This window comes from Aotus nancymaae, unplaced genomic scaffold (assembly GCF_030222135.1).
Source record: "Aotus nancymaae isolate 86718 unplaced genomic scaffold, 86718_ANA_hifiasm-v0.15.2.pri h1tg000002l, whole genome shotgun sequence".
Classification (NCBI taxonomy): domain Eukaryota; kingdom Metazoa; phylum Chordata; class Mammalia; order Primates; family Aotidae; genus Aotus; species Aotus nancymaae.
In genome coordinates this window covers 34,011,391-34,027,845 of record NW_026988413.1, presented here as the reverse complement: position 1 = coordinate 34,027,845, position 16,455 = coordinate 34,011,391, and the positions used below count along the sequence as shown (strand labels likewise).

The following is a 16,455-nucleotide window of genomic DNA, read 5'->3' as shown; positions in this document are numbered from 1 at the left end:
TCCCAGCACTTTGGGAGGCCGAGGCGGGTGGATCACGAGGTCAAGAGATCGAGACCATCCTGGTCAACATGGTGAAACCCCGTCTCTACTAAAAATACAAAAAATTAGCTGGGCACGGTGGTGCATGCCTGTAATCCCAGCTACTCAGGAGGCTGAGGCAGGAGAATTGCCTGAACCCAGGAGGCGGAGGTTGCAGTGAGCCGAGATCGCGCCATTGCACTCCAGCCTGGGTAACAAGAGCGAAACTCCGTCTCAAAAAAAAAAAAAAAAAAAAAAAAAAAAAAACAGATAGTAGCCCTGCACCTGGTTTCTGACTCAGCAGATCTAGAGTGGGGCATGAGAATTTGCATATCTAACAATTTTCCAGGTGCTACTGATACTGTTGGTGCAAGACCACACCTGAAACTCCTGTCGGGCCTGCTACACTATAATGAGCAGTATGATTTTTATTCCAAATAAATTGGAAGACATCGGAATATTTTAAGGACAGAATGTTGTGATTTATTTTGAATTTTAAATAGATCATAGTGACTGAAGTGTGAAGGTCAAATCAGTGAGGATAAAGTGATCAATGGAATAATAGCAAACAGACTATTTATGTGAAATGATGGTGCCTTGAATTAGGGTAGTGGCAGTATTAATATATGGATGGATTCAGAATAAATACAGAAAAAGCTTACAGAAGTTGCAAATGGATTGGGTGCTGGGGTGAGAAAAAGAGAAACAAGGGAGATGTCTAGGTCACAGGATTATTTAACAACTGCCTCTATGGAAGACTTTATGAGATACAAGTCACAAATTCTGTTTCAAAAATATGTGATTTGAGATATCAATATACAATTGGAAATACTAAGTACTGAAGTCAGATACACAAATCTGAATCTACAAGAAGACAACTTGTTATTACAAGTTGTAAGTCATTAGATATAAATGATACTTATAATCTTGGAATCTATTGAGGTCATTAGTATAGATCAATGTGGTTCTCAGGCAGGGTGGACTTTGCACCACTCTTCAGGAGGTTAGGGATGCTATCAAATATCATAAAATATACAGAAAAGCACCCGATAACAAAGAATTACCCTGCTCAAAACATCAATAGTGCTAAGGTTCTATCTACTGTAATAGATAGAAAAGTTGTCTTTCTGGTGTGAAGAGAGTAAGGGAGCATAAGTGGTTTCTCAGACATGAAATTGCATCAAATAGATATCACTTATGTATCCAATTTAAAAACTGCTTAACAATATTATTTGACCAGCTGAGAAATAAATTAAAAATAGCTCAAGAATTACAGCACTAGACTTAAAATGGCTGCTGTTAAATAGTGAAATATAGTTACAATAAGAAAAGTAACTTAATTCTACCTTTAAAGTTAATATAACAATAGTTTAAGTAAAAAACCCTGATTAATAAATCCATAAAGACCATATGTTGCCTCCAAGGCTCTTGTATTAGATTATGTGACCTGCAGACCTTTGTTGAATGAAAATAAATGCACAAATACATAAGCACATGAATGAATGAACAGTATAACACAGCACTCTCAGGTATTAACAAATACATGTACCAAGAAAACAGAAGACGAAATCTGGATTATGAATGAAGATTCAAAATCGCTGGAGTATAGATACAGACTTACAAAATCCCTAGAAATAGAAAAAGTCCAAGAGTGTAAAGGAGGTAGAAGAAGAGGGTCTGAAACTAATAGAAATCCTGACTTCAGTTTTAAAAAAATTTCTAGTATACAGAATGATCCTAGCATCCTTTAGCATCTACTAGCATTGCACAAGCAGTCCACTAACACCAGAAATTTTCAAGTAAGATTTCTGAAGGTTTTATTTTCTGGAAAATATATATGAACATAGTCTTCAGGTCTGGGTAAGACAGAATCACATTACTAAGAACAGGTATGGTGGCTCATGCTTGTAATCCCGGTATTTAGGGCGGCCGACAGGAGTGGATCACTTGAAGTCAGGAGTCCGAGACCAGTCTGGCCAAGATGGTGAAAACCTGTCTCTACTAAAAACACAAAATTTAGCCAGGCAAGGTAGCACGCACCTATGGTCCCAGCTACTTGGGAGGCTGAGGCATGAGAACTGCTTGAATCTGGGAGGTGGGTTGCAGTGAGCCGAGTTCGTACCACTGCACTCCAGCCTACATGACAGAGGGAGACTCTGTCTCAAAATAAATAAATTAATTAATTAAAAAAATTCACATTACAGAATACACCTTCATATAGCCTACTTAGTTAGAACACTGACTTCACTTATAAGTCTGAAGATGACCTTTCACCTAATGTTAATGCCTTTACTGCCAGCACAAGTTGAGTATAGTAAGGGCATACTGGGATTAGAAGGTAAATATATTCTAGGTATGAAGAGGTGACTATAGAAAGAAATAATTAATGTTAAAAGGTGTGAGAGAAAGACCTTTTCTCAAGGAAAATGGAAAACATAAAAGAGATAGATGCACTTCGGAGATATTCTGTGATTAATCACAATGAACATGAAGAACAGATGACTTCAAATATAAAGATGATCCTTTATATTTGGATCAGAAATATAACCCAGGAACAGAAATACATTACATGAGAATTACCTTTCACCAAAAAGAAGTTGGCCAGCACCATTCAAATTTAATGGCCAGTGAAGCATATGTGTGAGAATGACTGAGTTGGTGACAAGGAACTTGTATGTACCCCTTACACACCCAAAGCCTATCACAATACTTTCTGTGTTACAGACAATTAGATTTAATAAATTAGAGGTGTAAATTGGGCTTCTGGGAAATGATAAATGATTTTACGTAATTTATGAACATTAAGTTCACATATTGCATACTGGTCTACCTCAAAAAAGTTAAAACTGTTCTACTGTGGACACACAGGGCTGACCACAACTCACCCTTCCCAGTTCTTTATCTTCTAGGGCCAGAACTCCAGTGCTTTCTGTGAAGAGTTTCACTTTGACCACAGGCCGAGGATGGGTGGTGGTAAAATCTCCTTGAGTCCCCCATCTGTAATGAAGTAACAAAAATGTTTCTTAAAACGCAGCTTTAATTTTTTTCCCCCCAAGGAGATGTGTCTCCATAGAAGGCAAATTAAACAATATAGAATCTTTGGTGCTCAATGAGCTTTTTGTCTTTGCTTTTGTTCTAGCAGATGGCACAGTCAAGGAAAAGAATAATAAGCTTTACAGCTTGTAATAGTTACTCAGCTGTTCAAAAAATTAGCATGTTGGACTACAAAACATAGCACGTTATGAGAATTTAGGTTAAGGTAAAGCAATATAGTTGTAGCTACTGAAATCTATTACTTTGTTAATTCAAATGCAAATTATAGCACCATTTTTACTGGCAGCTGGGAAAAATTGCTAAGGGTTTGTTTACATAAGAGATAGTTTTTCAGAAAATGATTTTTGTATACTAAAGACTTTATCACATCTCTTTTTGGGAGATCTTTATTAAACATTATATATTTTTTAAAGTAAGCATAATTATTTCAGATCTATTACTTTATATGACTTTTAAAGCTCCTATCAAAAAGAAAGAAATATGCATCATAAGAATCTGAATGTTTTGTAATTAATTTCCCACTACCTTCTCTTAGGAAGGAAATAAGTCTGTCGACATCTGGCTTTTAAAATCATCACAACAAAATAACATGTTTTATTGGCTTATCTTTTAACTAATAGCATCTCGTCTTTACTATAGACCATTCCAGCTTATTTACAAACTTAACTGGCGCACACCTGATATTAAACAATCATCAATATTTTTCACAACTCTGAGAGATCAGATGCAATGAGACCCAGCACAGCATGAAGAAAATGCCATTGAGCAAAATACCACAGAAGAGGGGAAAAAAATGAGATTTAACATACAGATTCAATCAACAAATAAGTATCAATTTTCTTATGCTGTCTTGAAAAAAAAACAAAACAATTCACCATTTTCATGGAGCTGTCTATATTTTATTTTATAAATCTCATTCAGAAAGCTTACAACATACAGAAAACTCAGTAAAGCAAGTATTAATAAAATTGAACAAATAATGGTGATTATATCTTCCTCTCCTATCACACCATTTATAATAAATGTGTACAGTAAAGCAGAGACCATTTCAATGACTAAAGAAACTAGCATCTAGATGCAGTCTGTTTTTTTGAAACATCATATGCCAGAGGGAAGAGAAGATTCAATTAGAGAAGAAAAACAGCTTAATTTCTATTTTAGACTTCCAGAATGGGGTTAGCAAAGAGTCTTTTTGCCATTTCATATAATTAAGATGGTTTACATAAAGCAACAGTAAAATAGAAATAAAAACAAAAATAGATTCAGAACCAAAGTAAGGGATAAAGAAAAAATTCTCAATTTAGTGTGTGGAGTCTTAAGTCTTGAATATAGTCAAGCAATCTAGTTAACAGCCTGGGAGCTAATTCTCAGGATGCTCTTTTTTAATTCAGTGTCACATTGTTAAATTTAGAAGACTAATAACCTTGGGAGACATTTTCTTATAACTGAAGTAAAAGATTTTTGATAGTCATATGGAAACCGTCTAATAGTTTTCCACAGAATTTGCTGACTTTTAAAATTCTTCCGATAAAACTTCTATGTATTAAACTAATATGTTTTCTCCTCTAATTTCGAAATCCTTTGGAAGTAATTATACTAAATGTTCATTTGTGGTTCCCAACCTTCAGCAATATATGATTACCCAAAGAGAAAAGTGAGCTTTGTTCTTTTAACCCGGTCCTTCTGAAATGCATTCCAATTCCACTTTGCTGTATAAAATAAGATAAGTAACAATGAATATGGGGGAAAAAAACCTGCTCACTCATGGTTCCATGAACTTCCAGAAAACTACCTTTTACCTTTGATTCTTCACACACAAGTATATTCAAAAACTATTCTACAATATTTATCACTATAGCACATTTCTCATTTTTGCATGTATTTATCTATATCTATCTCTCCATCTATCCAGCTATGCTTCTATTTATCTATCTATCCATCCATCCATCCATTCATACATACTACATACATACATACATATTTTTAGACAGAATCTCGCTCTGTCACAAGGCTGGAGTGCAGTGGCTCTATCTCAGCTCACTGCAACCTCCAGCTCCCGGGTTCAAGCTAATCTCCTGCCTCAGCCTCCCAAGTAGCTGGGATTACAGGCATGCGCCACCACGCACAGATAATTTTTTTGTAATTTTAGTAGAGATGGGGCTTCATCATGTTAGCTAGGATGGTCTCCATCTCCTGACCTCGTGATTCACCTTGTGATCGTTTTGGCCTCCCAAAGTGCTGGGATTACAGGCATGAGCCATCACACTCGGCTGCATTAAAATATTTTTATAGAATGATACATTTTTAAAGTGTCCATAAAATGAGATTCAGTTAAAGAATAACAATACAGTGAAAACCAACATTTCTGCCATTCAGGTTAAGATGGGAAATGCACTATAACATTAGGAAAGCCCTTGTGTGCCCCTGGTTTCCTCTTCCTCTCCTCTCCACCCCTCACTACTCTGACATAGCTAGCATCCTGAATTTTATATTTATCACTCCCTTGAATTTCTTCTTAAAGGGAATATTTTCAGTATTTTATCTCTAAGTGTTATCATTGCTCTAGGTTTTTGGTAGATAGTCTTTCATAGATAAAAGAAATTCTCATCTTTATTAGATACACACATAAATATATTAGGATAAATATATATGTGTGTATATATGTAATATACGCATAAAATAAATATATACATGATATATAAAATATATATCACAAATATATATGATGGAGATATTGTATGTATACGGACATATATGAAGGAGATACTATGTATATACATACATACATTTCTTCATATCATATACATTACAATATCATATACATTACATCCTAACACACATACATCATATACATCACAATATCACTTATATAACATACATTCATATCATATATATCACGTTATCACATACATATGTATATATGTGCATATATACACATGTAAAATAAAAAACAAATGTGAAGTTGTCTTCCTTTCCTGAGATAAACTTTTTTTTAAATAAAAAAACTAATAAAAGCATCAGTAAGCTATACTTTGTTTAGTCTTTTATATAAATGTTCATTATTGAGACTAGCCTGTAAATTTACTTTCTTGGATTTTTCATGTTTGGTTTTATCAAGTTGAAAAGTGCTATACTTTTATTCTTTGAAAGAGTTTGTCAAAAAATTATAATTATTTGTTCTTAGAACTCAACTATTAAACTGTTTGAACCTGATGTTTCTGTATGGGAAGATACTTGCTAATGAAGCAATTTCTTTAATAGTTGTAGTTGTAGGACTACTCAGTTTTTCTCTTTCTCCTTGAGTGAATTTTGTTAAGCACTTAGTTTTATGTTATTTATTTCATCTAAGATTTTTAAAAGTATTTATACAAGTTGTAAATTTTTAATCTTTGAATCCTTATAGCATCTGTTATGTCTTTCTTCATTCTTAATGTTTTCTTCTTTTCCATTTTGAAACTTAACAGAGGTTCATCACTTCTATTATTCTTTTCAAACAATTGTCATATGACTTTGAAGACTTTCTCTACTTCATGATCGTTTTTAATTTTATTACATTTTGCTCTTTGCTACATTATTCTAATTTATCTGTTTTAATCCTGCTGTTTAAAATTTTAAGTTGAATGCATGGTCATTAAGTTTAAGCCTTTCTTCCATTTTGGGCAAGCATTTATGACTATAAATTTGCCTTAACCACTTTAACTACAGCACCCAATAAATTTATAATGTGCTACTTTTACTGTCATTCAGCTATTTACAGGTGTGATTTAGAATTCCTCTTCCTATATATCTTTTCCTTTTTCTTATTAAGTTATATTCTTATTATATCACATTAGATAACATAGCCTGCATAATACTGTTCATGTAAAACAATTGAAAAGGACTTTAATTTCCAGATTTTTTTTGTGTGTGTAACTTTTCCATGAGTGTTCACAAAGAAAAAAGTACTCTCCATTTTGGGTACATTATTGCATTTATTTATGGCCAGAAGTTCTACTTATAAGGTCTAGGACTGCTGAGTCAAAGGGAGGAAATGCTAATGATCAATTCCTGTGAAACGAAGAAGGCTTAAATAACGGGTTCTCAGGCAAAGGAAAAGCTGAGACACAGGAGACCAGCAGATCCTGACCGTAGCAGGCCAAAAGACAAAGCTTTTACCCACATTCAACAAAAATTTATGATTTTAAGGGGATGCATAAATAGTTATATATATTTATGCTTGTATCCTGGAATGTTGAGATTTATAGTTTCTTTATATAATTTATTTTTAAGGAAACTATAAATCCCAACATTCCAGGATACAAGCATAAATTGGCACCAATTTGATAATTTCTTCTTTGGGAAATAAATGTTAAAAAAATGTGGACAGTTAAAAAATCATAAATTCTAGAATGAATAAATTAAAAACACAAGCTTCCCCTGATCCCCACCCCACCCCACAAAAAAAAGCAGGAAAAGAGGAAAGAAGATCATAGGCCTATCTTCAATATTCACCAAGACTTCCTTATTTCCTACTTAATTGGCATGTTTAAACCCTCTCAGTAATTAATACCAGTTATGGTCTTCCTATTTTCTCAATATTCTGTGATAAAAGAATACATTATCTTGCTGCCCGTTTGTGCTGACTCAAAATGCACTGCCTTTCTCCACTTCTCTGAATGTATTATTTATGAGGATCAGAATTCCAAGGTAAATGTTCAAATGAATAAAAATATACAAAGCACCTTTATGAGAACAGCAAGACTTTCTGGCTCTGAAAACAGGGTAATTCATATACCAACTGAAATAACTGACATTAATTACGCAGTTGCTATTAAATAAAGGGTACTGGAAATTTGTATCAGAAGCCAAAATATATGTTCATATCTTTTAACCTAATACGGTTATTTCTAAGAGCTTTTCCTATCAAAATAATTGTAAGTATTAAAAAGTATAAGCAGAAACATATTCATGACAGCATAATGTATAACAGTAAACACTTAAGCAAGATAAATAAAAAATATTAGGGGAGTGATTATGTAAATTATGGGGCATATGATGAAATATTTGCTGCTATTTACAATAAACGCTGTAATGGCAACATAAAGCCATGCATGATATAAAGTGAAAAAAAGGGAGGATACACAACTGAATGTGTACGTTTTATTCATTTTAAAAAACTGAGTACCTTTTATGTGGCAGATGACATTCTAGTATGAGCAACCAAAGTCCCTACCCCCTTGGAATTTCTATTCTAATAGGAGATTGTAGGTAATAAATAATTATACTGTAACATATATTCCTTCTCATCCCTGCCCTGCCTTCTCGACAGGTAAGATTGGTCTCCATGGTCTCTTACAGTAGCTAGAGCACTAAATAACTTGGACCTAAAGGATTCTCAAAAATGTTAAGTGTTTCTGTTTTAGAATTTACTGAAAATCATGCACAGTAAAACAATTGTCAACAACTTTCAAATCAAGCCAGGCATGGTGGCTCATGCCTGTAATCCCTGGAATTTGGGAGGCTGAGGCAGGAGGACTGCTCCAGCAGGATCAGCCTGGGCAACATGATAAAACCCATCTACAAAAAACACAAAAATTAGCCACACATGGTGACATGCACCTGTAGTCCCAAGTAGTCAGGAGGCTGAGGTGGGAGGATCACCTGAGCCTGGGAGGTGGAGGTTGCAGTGAGCCATGATTGCAACACTGCTCTCTAGCTTAGGTGACAAAGTGAGACCCTGTCTCAAAAAAAAAAAAAAAAAAAAAAAGCATTCAAATCCCTTAGCTCCAAATTCATGCCCACACAACATGTAATGTATCCATCATTGGAGAAGTTAAGCACTTAAAAGTAGGCTCAGCCAGGCACTATGGCTGGAGCCTGTAAGCCTGGCACTTTGGGAGGCTGAAGCAGTAGGATCACTTGGGCTCAGGAGTTTGAGATGAGCCTGGACAACATAGTGAGAGTTCACATCTACAAAAAATAAAAAGTGGTCTAGTGTGGTGGTGTGTGCCTATAGTTCTGGCTACTTAGGAGACTGAAGCAGGAGGATCCCTTGAGCCCAGGAGGTTGAGGTTGCAGTGGGCTGTGTTCCCACCCCTGCACTACAGCCTGGGTGACAGAGCAAGAGCCTGTGTCAAAAGAGAGAGAGAAAAAAAAAAAAGAAAAATAGTAGGCTAAATCTACATTTCTGATCTATGACCAGCAATACAGAATTATAGCATATATAACTTCAAAAATTATCGTCCATTATTTTCTATTTAACTCTTATTTATGGAATTTATTAATGTATACTTTAAAAGCACAACATAGTTCAGTTTATTTCTGATTTTGACATCCTCTTTAATCAAATATTATACGAATATTAACCTTCATCTCTTCTTAATGTTTCATTACTTAAATATTCAAGCTGTCTCAAAGTTGATAGTGACATGAAATGACAGTTTTAATTTTTCATGTATCCTAAACTCATTTGGTTAAGAAATCAAATATATTTATACAATCATATAAAGTTGGGTTTGGTTTCGAGCTTTATGTCCTACAGATCTCTCCTGAGCTGTGCTACCCTGTTTTAATTATTGCAGCTTTGCAAGATGTTATGATATGTTAGAACACAAAGAAAACAGACATTTTCATCTTATTTCTATTCAACAAAAAGGGAAGGGAGGTGATCTTTCTGTTAAACTCTGTTCTAATATTTACTAGTGGAATCTTAAACGTTTTTCTCTTATGTAGAAAAAACACAAATTCCTTAATTTATTTCATAGTATTTTATATATTGGGGTTCTAAATAATCTATTTCTTCTATATCATGTGACTAGTGTGCATATGCGAGAAAGTTATGGCTAAACTCTAGGTTTTTCAAGTGATTTTTTTGTTTTCATTTCCAGCCCAGTGAGTGCCTTTAAAAATTATGTATTTGTCACCAAATGGCCAATTAACTCTATTACAAAGATTATTAAAATTATCAAATAAAAATGACATAGAATTCCAAATGCATCACCAATTTTACAACAGAAAACATTAAGTAAGGATCCAAACATGGGGATATAAATGAAAGCCTATAAAGTATTACAAAAAAATTCTTAAGATTTTTCATGCTAATTATTTTTTAACTTTTATTTTTTATTTTTAATTCTGGGGTACATGTGCAGGTTGTACAGATTTGTTACATAGGTAATGTGTGCCATAGTGGTTTGCTGCACCTATCAACCCACCACCTAGGTATTAAGTCCAACATGCATTAGCTATTTTTCCTAATATTCTACCTTCCCCACCCCACCTCCTGACATGCCACAGTGTGTGTAGTTCCCCTCCCTGTGTCTATGTGATCTCACAGGTCAGCTCCCACTTATAAGTGAGACCATGTGGTGTTTGGTTTTCTGTTCTTGCATTAGTTTACTGAGGATAATGGTTTCCAGCTTCATCCATGTCCCTGCAAAGGACATGATCTCATTCCTTTTTATGGCTGTATAGTATTCCGTGGTGTATATGTACCACATTTTCTTTATTTAGTCTATCATTGATGAGCATTTGAGTTGATTCTGTGTCCTTGCTATTGTGAATAGTGCTTCAATGAACATATATGTGCATGTATCTTTGTAATAGAATGATCTATATTCCTTTGGGTATATACCCAGTAATGGGATTTCTGGTTCTAGATCTTTGAGAGATTTACATTCCCACCAACAGTGTAAAAGCATTCCTATTTCTCTGCAACCTCACTAACACCTGTTGTTGCTTGACTTTTTAACAATCACCATTCTGACTGGCATGAGATGGTATCTCACTGTGGTTTGGATTTGAATTTCTCTAATAGTTACTGATGTTGAGCTTTCTTCATCTGTTTGTTGGCTGCATTAATGTCTTCTTTTGAACAGTGTCTGTTCACGTCCTTTGCCCACTTGTATATGGAATTTTTTTTTTTTTTTTTTTTTTTGTAAACTTGTTTGAGTTCCTTGTAAATTCTGGATATTAGATCTTTCTTGGATGGACAGAATGCAAAGATTTTCTCCCAATCTGTAGGCTGCCTGTTCACTCTAATGATAGTTTCTTTTGCTGTGCAGAAGCTCTTCAGTTTAATTAGATGCCATTTGTCAATTTTTACTTTTGTTGCAATTGTTTTTGGAGAATTTATCATGAAATCTTTGCCTGTGCCTAGGTCCTGAATGGTATTACCTAGATTTTCTTCTAGGATTTTCATAGTTTTGGGTTTTACATTTAAGTCTTTAATCCATCTTGAGTTAATTTTTGTATAAGGTGTGAGGCAGGGGTCCAGTTTCAATTTTCTGCATATGGCTAGCCAGTTTCCCCAGTACCATTTATTAAATAGGAAATCCTTTCTGGATTGCTCATTTTTGTTAGGTTTGTCGTGCTGAAAAATTTTTAACAATCCAACTATAGTTAAATTATCATTCTCAAAATTTGGTCATTTTAAGATTAAAACGATATAACAGATTGATCCAAGAATAGAATAAAAGTTTTGGTTCAAAACTCAAACATCCAGTATTTATTTGGTAGCACTAATTAGATATTCTCTTGAGAAGTAGAAAATCTTTCCAAAAGTTTCCTGTGCTGGACTTTAAGTAGATCTATGGTCTTTCTGCTGTCCTATGGGAGATTTGCTGAAGAAACTGACTTTCGATTCACTCAATTCATGAAAATGAGTAAGGACTGTGTTCTTTTCATTCAATCATATTTGGTGAGAAGGTAGATGGGCAACTTCCCCAAACTCATTATGATGATCAAGAGGAAATAAAGATTTTTGAAATTAGGATAGTGACTTGATCAGAAAGCCCTGGTGGTATCCTCAAGGATGTCAAGCAATATCATTTTTTTACACCTTCTTGAGGACTGGGAGCCAGGAAACTTGCCTGACTGAGAACATACAACTGTGTCCCTGCTCTTGCAGCTATGTTTATCCCACTGAGCTGTAGTATCCTTCAGTTTCATTAAAGAAACCTGTATGTGTCTGTATCTTTCTATTGGTCATTGTCCTGCATGTGATGGCCACACGTACTCTAAAGCCATGCTGAAGCCACTGGGAAAGGTGTATGTAAAACGGGTATATTAATAGATGAGTAAAATATTCCGAGTAGACACAATATCCCACTCTTACAAATAAATAGTACTATCTCTTTTTAATTTTATAATGTAATAACACCTGAAAACTGGGAATTAAGTTTAACAAGAGAGAATTACTAAGAGGTTGATTATTAATTATATAAGTATAAATTAAATAATAAAACACCAAAAGACTTACGAAACAATGCTAAGCACTGTACAAATGTTTTTTTAAAATAGCATTATTGATTAATATGAGCAATTAAGACAGTCTTGTGGAAAACTCTAAGCAGAAGAAAATACTTATAGAAGAGAAGCTTTTAATATTTTAAAAGTTCGACACAGGGCCCAGGTGTATAAAAGGCTTTTACAATACTAATGAACTTAAGCCAAAGACTCAGGGAAAAATGGTGAAGATAACTAAGTTTTCATGAGAACATGGGTGGCTGTTGACACATTGATCCAAACTAAAACAGACAAAGGAACTTATCTTGGGAAATTCAAGCACTTGATTCCAGTAGGCTGCTAAAAATCCAGATACAGATTTGGGAATGATTAATACAGAAACTGTTGTAGAAACAAGGAAAATGAAAGAGAGTACGAAGGGTGCCCACTAATACATCATGACGGTAGGGACTTGTACCTTACAAGTGTGGGCTTATACATGTATCTCTATGCTTATATGTGTACTTAATGCGTATATATTTCAAAGGTTTGCAATCATTTATTGAGGGATAGTTTATATGCAGTAAACTGTAATCAAGTATAGCACCATGAATTTTGAAAAATGCATGCAATCATGTATACAGAACTTTTCCATCACCAAAAAGTTTCCTTATGTAAGATGTTTGGACTATGCAAAATGACTGATGGTTCAATGTGAATTCCATCAAAATCTTAACATTTTGCAGAAATATGAAAATCTACCCTAAAATTCATAAGGAATCTCTAGGGACTCCAAGTAGCCAAACAATCTTTAAAAAAAAAAAAAAAAAGAACCAAGTGGAAAGCGTCACACGTCCCAATTTCAGAACATTCTAAAAAGTGATGGCAATCAAAATAGTGTGGTCCTGGCAAAAAGACAGATAAACAAACCAATGGACTGAAACACAGAGCCCAGAAACCAACCCTTATACATATGATCAAAGGTTAATGCATATTTATTATTCATTTAAAAATTAATGGGATATCCAAACTGTTCTATAATGTGTTCTTTTGTGTAACACTGTATCTTGAACTTCTTCAAGTGTCAGTACGTGGATTTAGGTAATTCTTTTCAAAACTCTAAGGTATTCCCCTTGTATGGCTGTGCTACAATTTATTCAATCACTCTTCTAATGATGGACTTTGAGGTTGCTTCCACAGTCTTAACCATTACAGGCAGTCAGTGCTGCAACAGACATATTTTTATATATTCAGCTGTTTTTACATAAATAATGAAAAGAACAAAAGATCAGGGACAGAATTCTAAGGCAGACCAACACTTTAAACTTCTATTAAACATAAAAAAGTTGTCCCAACAGGTTGATTCATTAAAAATTTATCTATCTAATAAATAAAATTTACAAAAAATAGCTCCATTATAATCCTGTCAAAAATTTTAAATAATTGCAATACAAAATTCAAGTTTACTAGCTAGAATTTGAAAATTTTATTATAAACAAATATTATTTCCTTTAATTGTTCATTTGTAGAGCAGGTTTTAAACTCCTTTTACTGAATGTATTTTAAAAAATTTTTCTATACATCTAATTAAATAAGTTTAAATTGGGTCATCAATAATGTTTATAAAAACTTCATTAACTTATCACCATCACTGTTGTTGACATACTATAAAAGTATTTGAAATTCCAACTTGAGATATCTAAATTGAACTACATAGAGGTTAATAATATACTGAATGCAATACAGTGAGGACAATGAATAAGACTATGGCATGGCTTTCTAGGCCATGAAAATAACATTTATCCCACAAATCATACTGTTATTTAAGATATCGAACTATACTACTCTATATTTTCAACAAAAACAATAAAACTATTCTGCATAGCAATATATCAAAGATAACAATCTAAGTGAAATTAGTGATATAAATAGCACAACATTGTTCTAAATAGTTTCACTTAAACATTGTGAAAAAGACTGATTAAATAACAAAAGGAAATAAAAAAGAGCTAGTACATGAGCCCTCACTCATAGCAGAGTACAATGGTGCAGAAATAGGGCTACAAAGTACAAACCCTAGAGACAGAATCTGGGCTTGGAGACCATCAATAAGCAAAGGACACAGGGCAAGCAACTTCACCACAACCTAATAATGCCTTCCTCATAATACAATTGAGGCATCAACGAAGATAATTCATGTTAACACCCATAAGAACACAGCACGTGTCTCATAGAAAGTGCACACAGAATGTTCGTTATTCTTATTCGCATCCATATTAGTAATACTACTTTAGCTTTACTAAATAATATCTACCCAAAAAAATTGACAATTTTGAACAAAAGTTTTCTTCTGTTTCATAAAATGGTGACACTAAAATCCAGAAAATATCAAAAAAGAGAGCGCAATAGAAACATTAACTAACAGTAAAACATGGCAAAGGAAAAAAAAGAGAGAGGAAGAGAAAGAAGCAGTGTGAGAATTTGAGGAGAGGAAGAGAAAGGGGAGAAGAAATGAGATGATTAATGAAAGGACAACTTATAATAGGCAGTGTTACAAAAACTGAGATTTACTTTTAATATTAACGTACTTTAGTATATCATCTTTTTAACCTTCCTTTAAAAAATAATTTACGGTCTATAATACTAAAATGACATAAATTTTAATAGAAGAACTAGAAAACATCCCTTAAAGTAACTAAGTGTTATCCCTCTAGGCTTTTGGAAGGATCTTTCAAAAACACTGAGTAAAACTTTTTATTATGATGGAAACATAACACAAAGTTATTTGTTTCTTCAAACATAACAACTGGGTGTAGTAGCACACATCTTTAATCCCAGCTATTTAGGGGGCTGAGATAGGAGGATTGCTTGAGATCAGACATTCAAGACCAGCCTGGGCAACACAGTGATACCCAATATCAAAAGGAAACAAAACAAAAAAACATGACAAGAAGAGATAAAATCCTGAGATGATATCTCATACTTTAAGGCAGAAAAATATTGGGCAATGGCTTGGGGTGGGAAATAACCTTCATAATAAGAGAAAAATCCTACAAGCTTTATCTTCCTTCTCTTCATTATTGTCTCATAGATGTTTCCCTTTCCCTTCAAAGAGGCAGTGCTCATTTTGTTTCTCTAAGGATTGCAAAAGCATCAATAATAATAGGATAAAATTGTCCTTTAAAGTCTGTATTTCTTCTGTGAAGTATTCATGCCATTAAACCTCCATATCCAGAGTGGAAAAATCATATTACACTTGTACCATTTTCTTCTGGGAAAGTCTAGCAAGCATGTTAGCACAAAATAAGGTTTCAGAAATAACAGAAGAGATTATCTCTCACAAGCATTTTCCTTTCTCGTGCTTATAGCAGCACAGTTCAAAGACATTAGCTTGAAGCATCTAATTTTAAAGAGAACAATTTGTCACATCTCACATTACAATTTTACTTGGTCGAGTAAAATTGTAATGTGAGATGTGACAAACAAAGAAAGTACAAAAAAGTATATAGTGCTTTATAAAATGAAAACCAAAATTTTAAAAACTTACATATAGGAAAGGCTAAGTAATCGATACATAAGTTAATTTAACTTTAAAGCATAGAACATGCACAAATCTCCCAGAAGAAGGTTTAAATAATAAAATGCAATGGTGTGGAAGTGTGCTCAACTATACTGTATACACCAATAGTTAGTCATCTACAGAAATTTACCAATATGTTATGTTCATATTGTTCCCATACTCTCAACTTTGATGCTTAAGTAAAAATCTCAACGTACTTGCTCCCATTTTGTGGCACCAGAGTTAGATGTGTTATATGAACTGAAAAAAATCATTTCAAATGTAGCAAAATATATTACGTTTTAAAGATAAAAAGTACTAGAGAAATTTAAAATACAGGGTTGCAAACTATGAGGTTATAATTATCACTAAGTAATCAGTTCAGCATACTACAAGTAAGAAAGTCCATCAATAACCAGTACTTTCTTTATAACATATCTTCCAGTAATTAATATCTAATTTGAGTGAACTCTAAGTGGGGTTAACATTTTGCAGAAATATGAAAATCTACCTGCAAATTATCAGGCCGGTCATTTTGAGGGCATAAAAATGTTTTGCTTTACATTTCCTTAATTTGAAGATTTTGGAATTGCCAAGTACTATAATGTCAGTACATACTA

General features: G+C 33.7%; 1 protein-coding gene across 8 annotated transcripts in view; it reads right to left on the bottom strand.

Moving 5' to 3' along the window:
* CADPS2 (calcium dependent secretion activator 2) overlaps positions 1-16,455 on the bottom strand; it is a 579,466-nt gene that overhangs the window by 279,287 nt on the left and 283,724 nt on the right. For all 8 annotated transcript variants that reach the window (XM_064373922.1, XM_064373927.1, XM_064373929.1 and 5 more), the window contains exon 7: positions 2,904-3,015. In XM_064373922.1, coding sequence (XP_064229992.1) covers positions 2,904-3,015 — 112 coding nt within the window. The remainder of the gene's footprint in view (positions 1-2,903; positions 3,016-16,455) is intronic.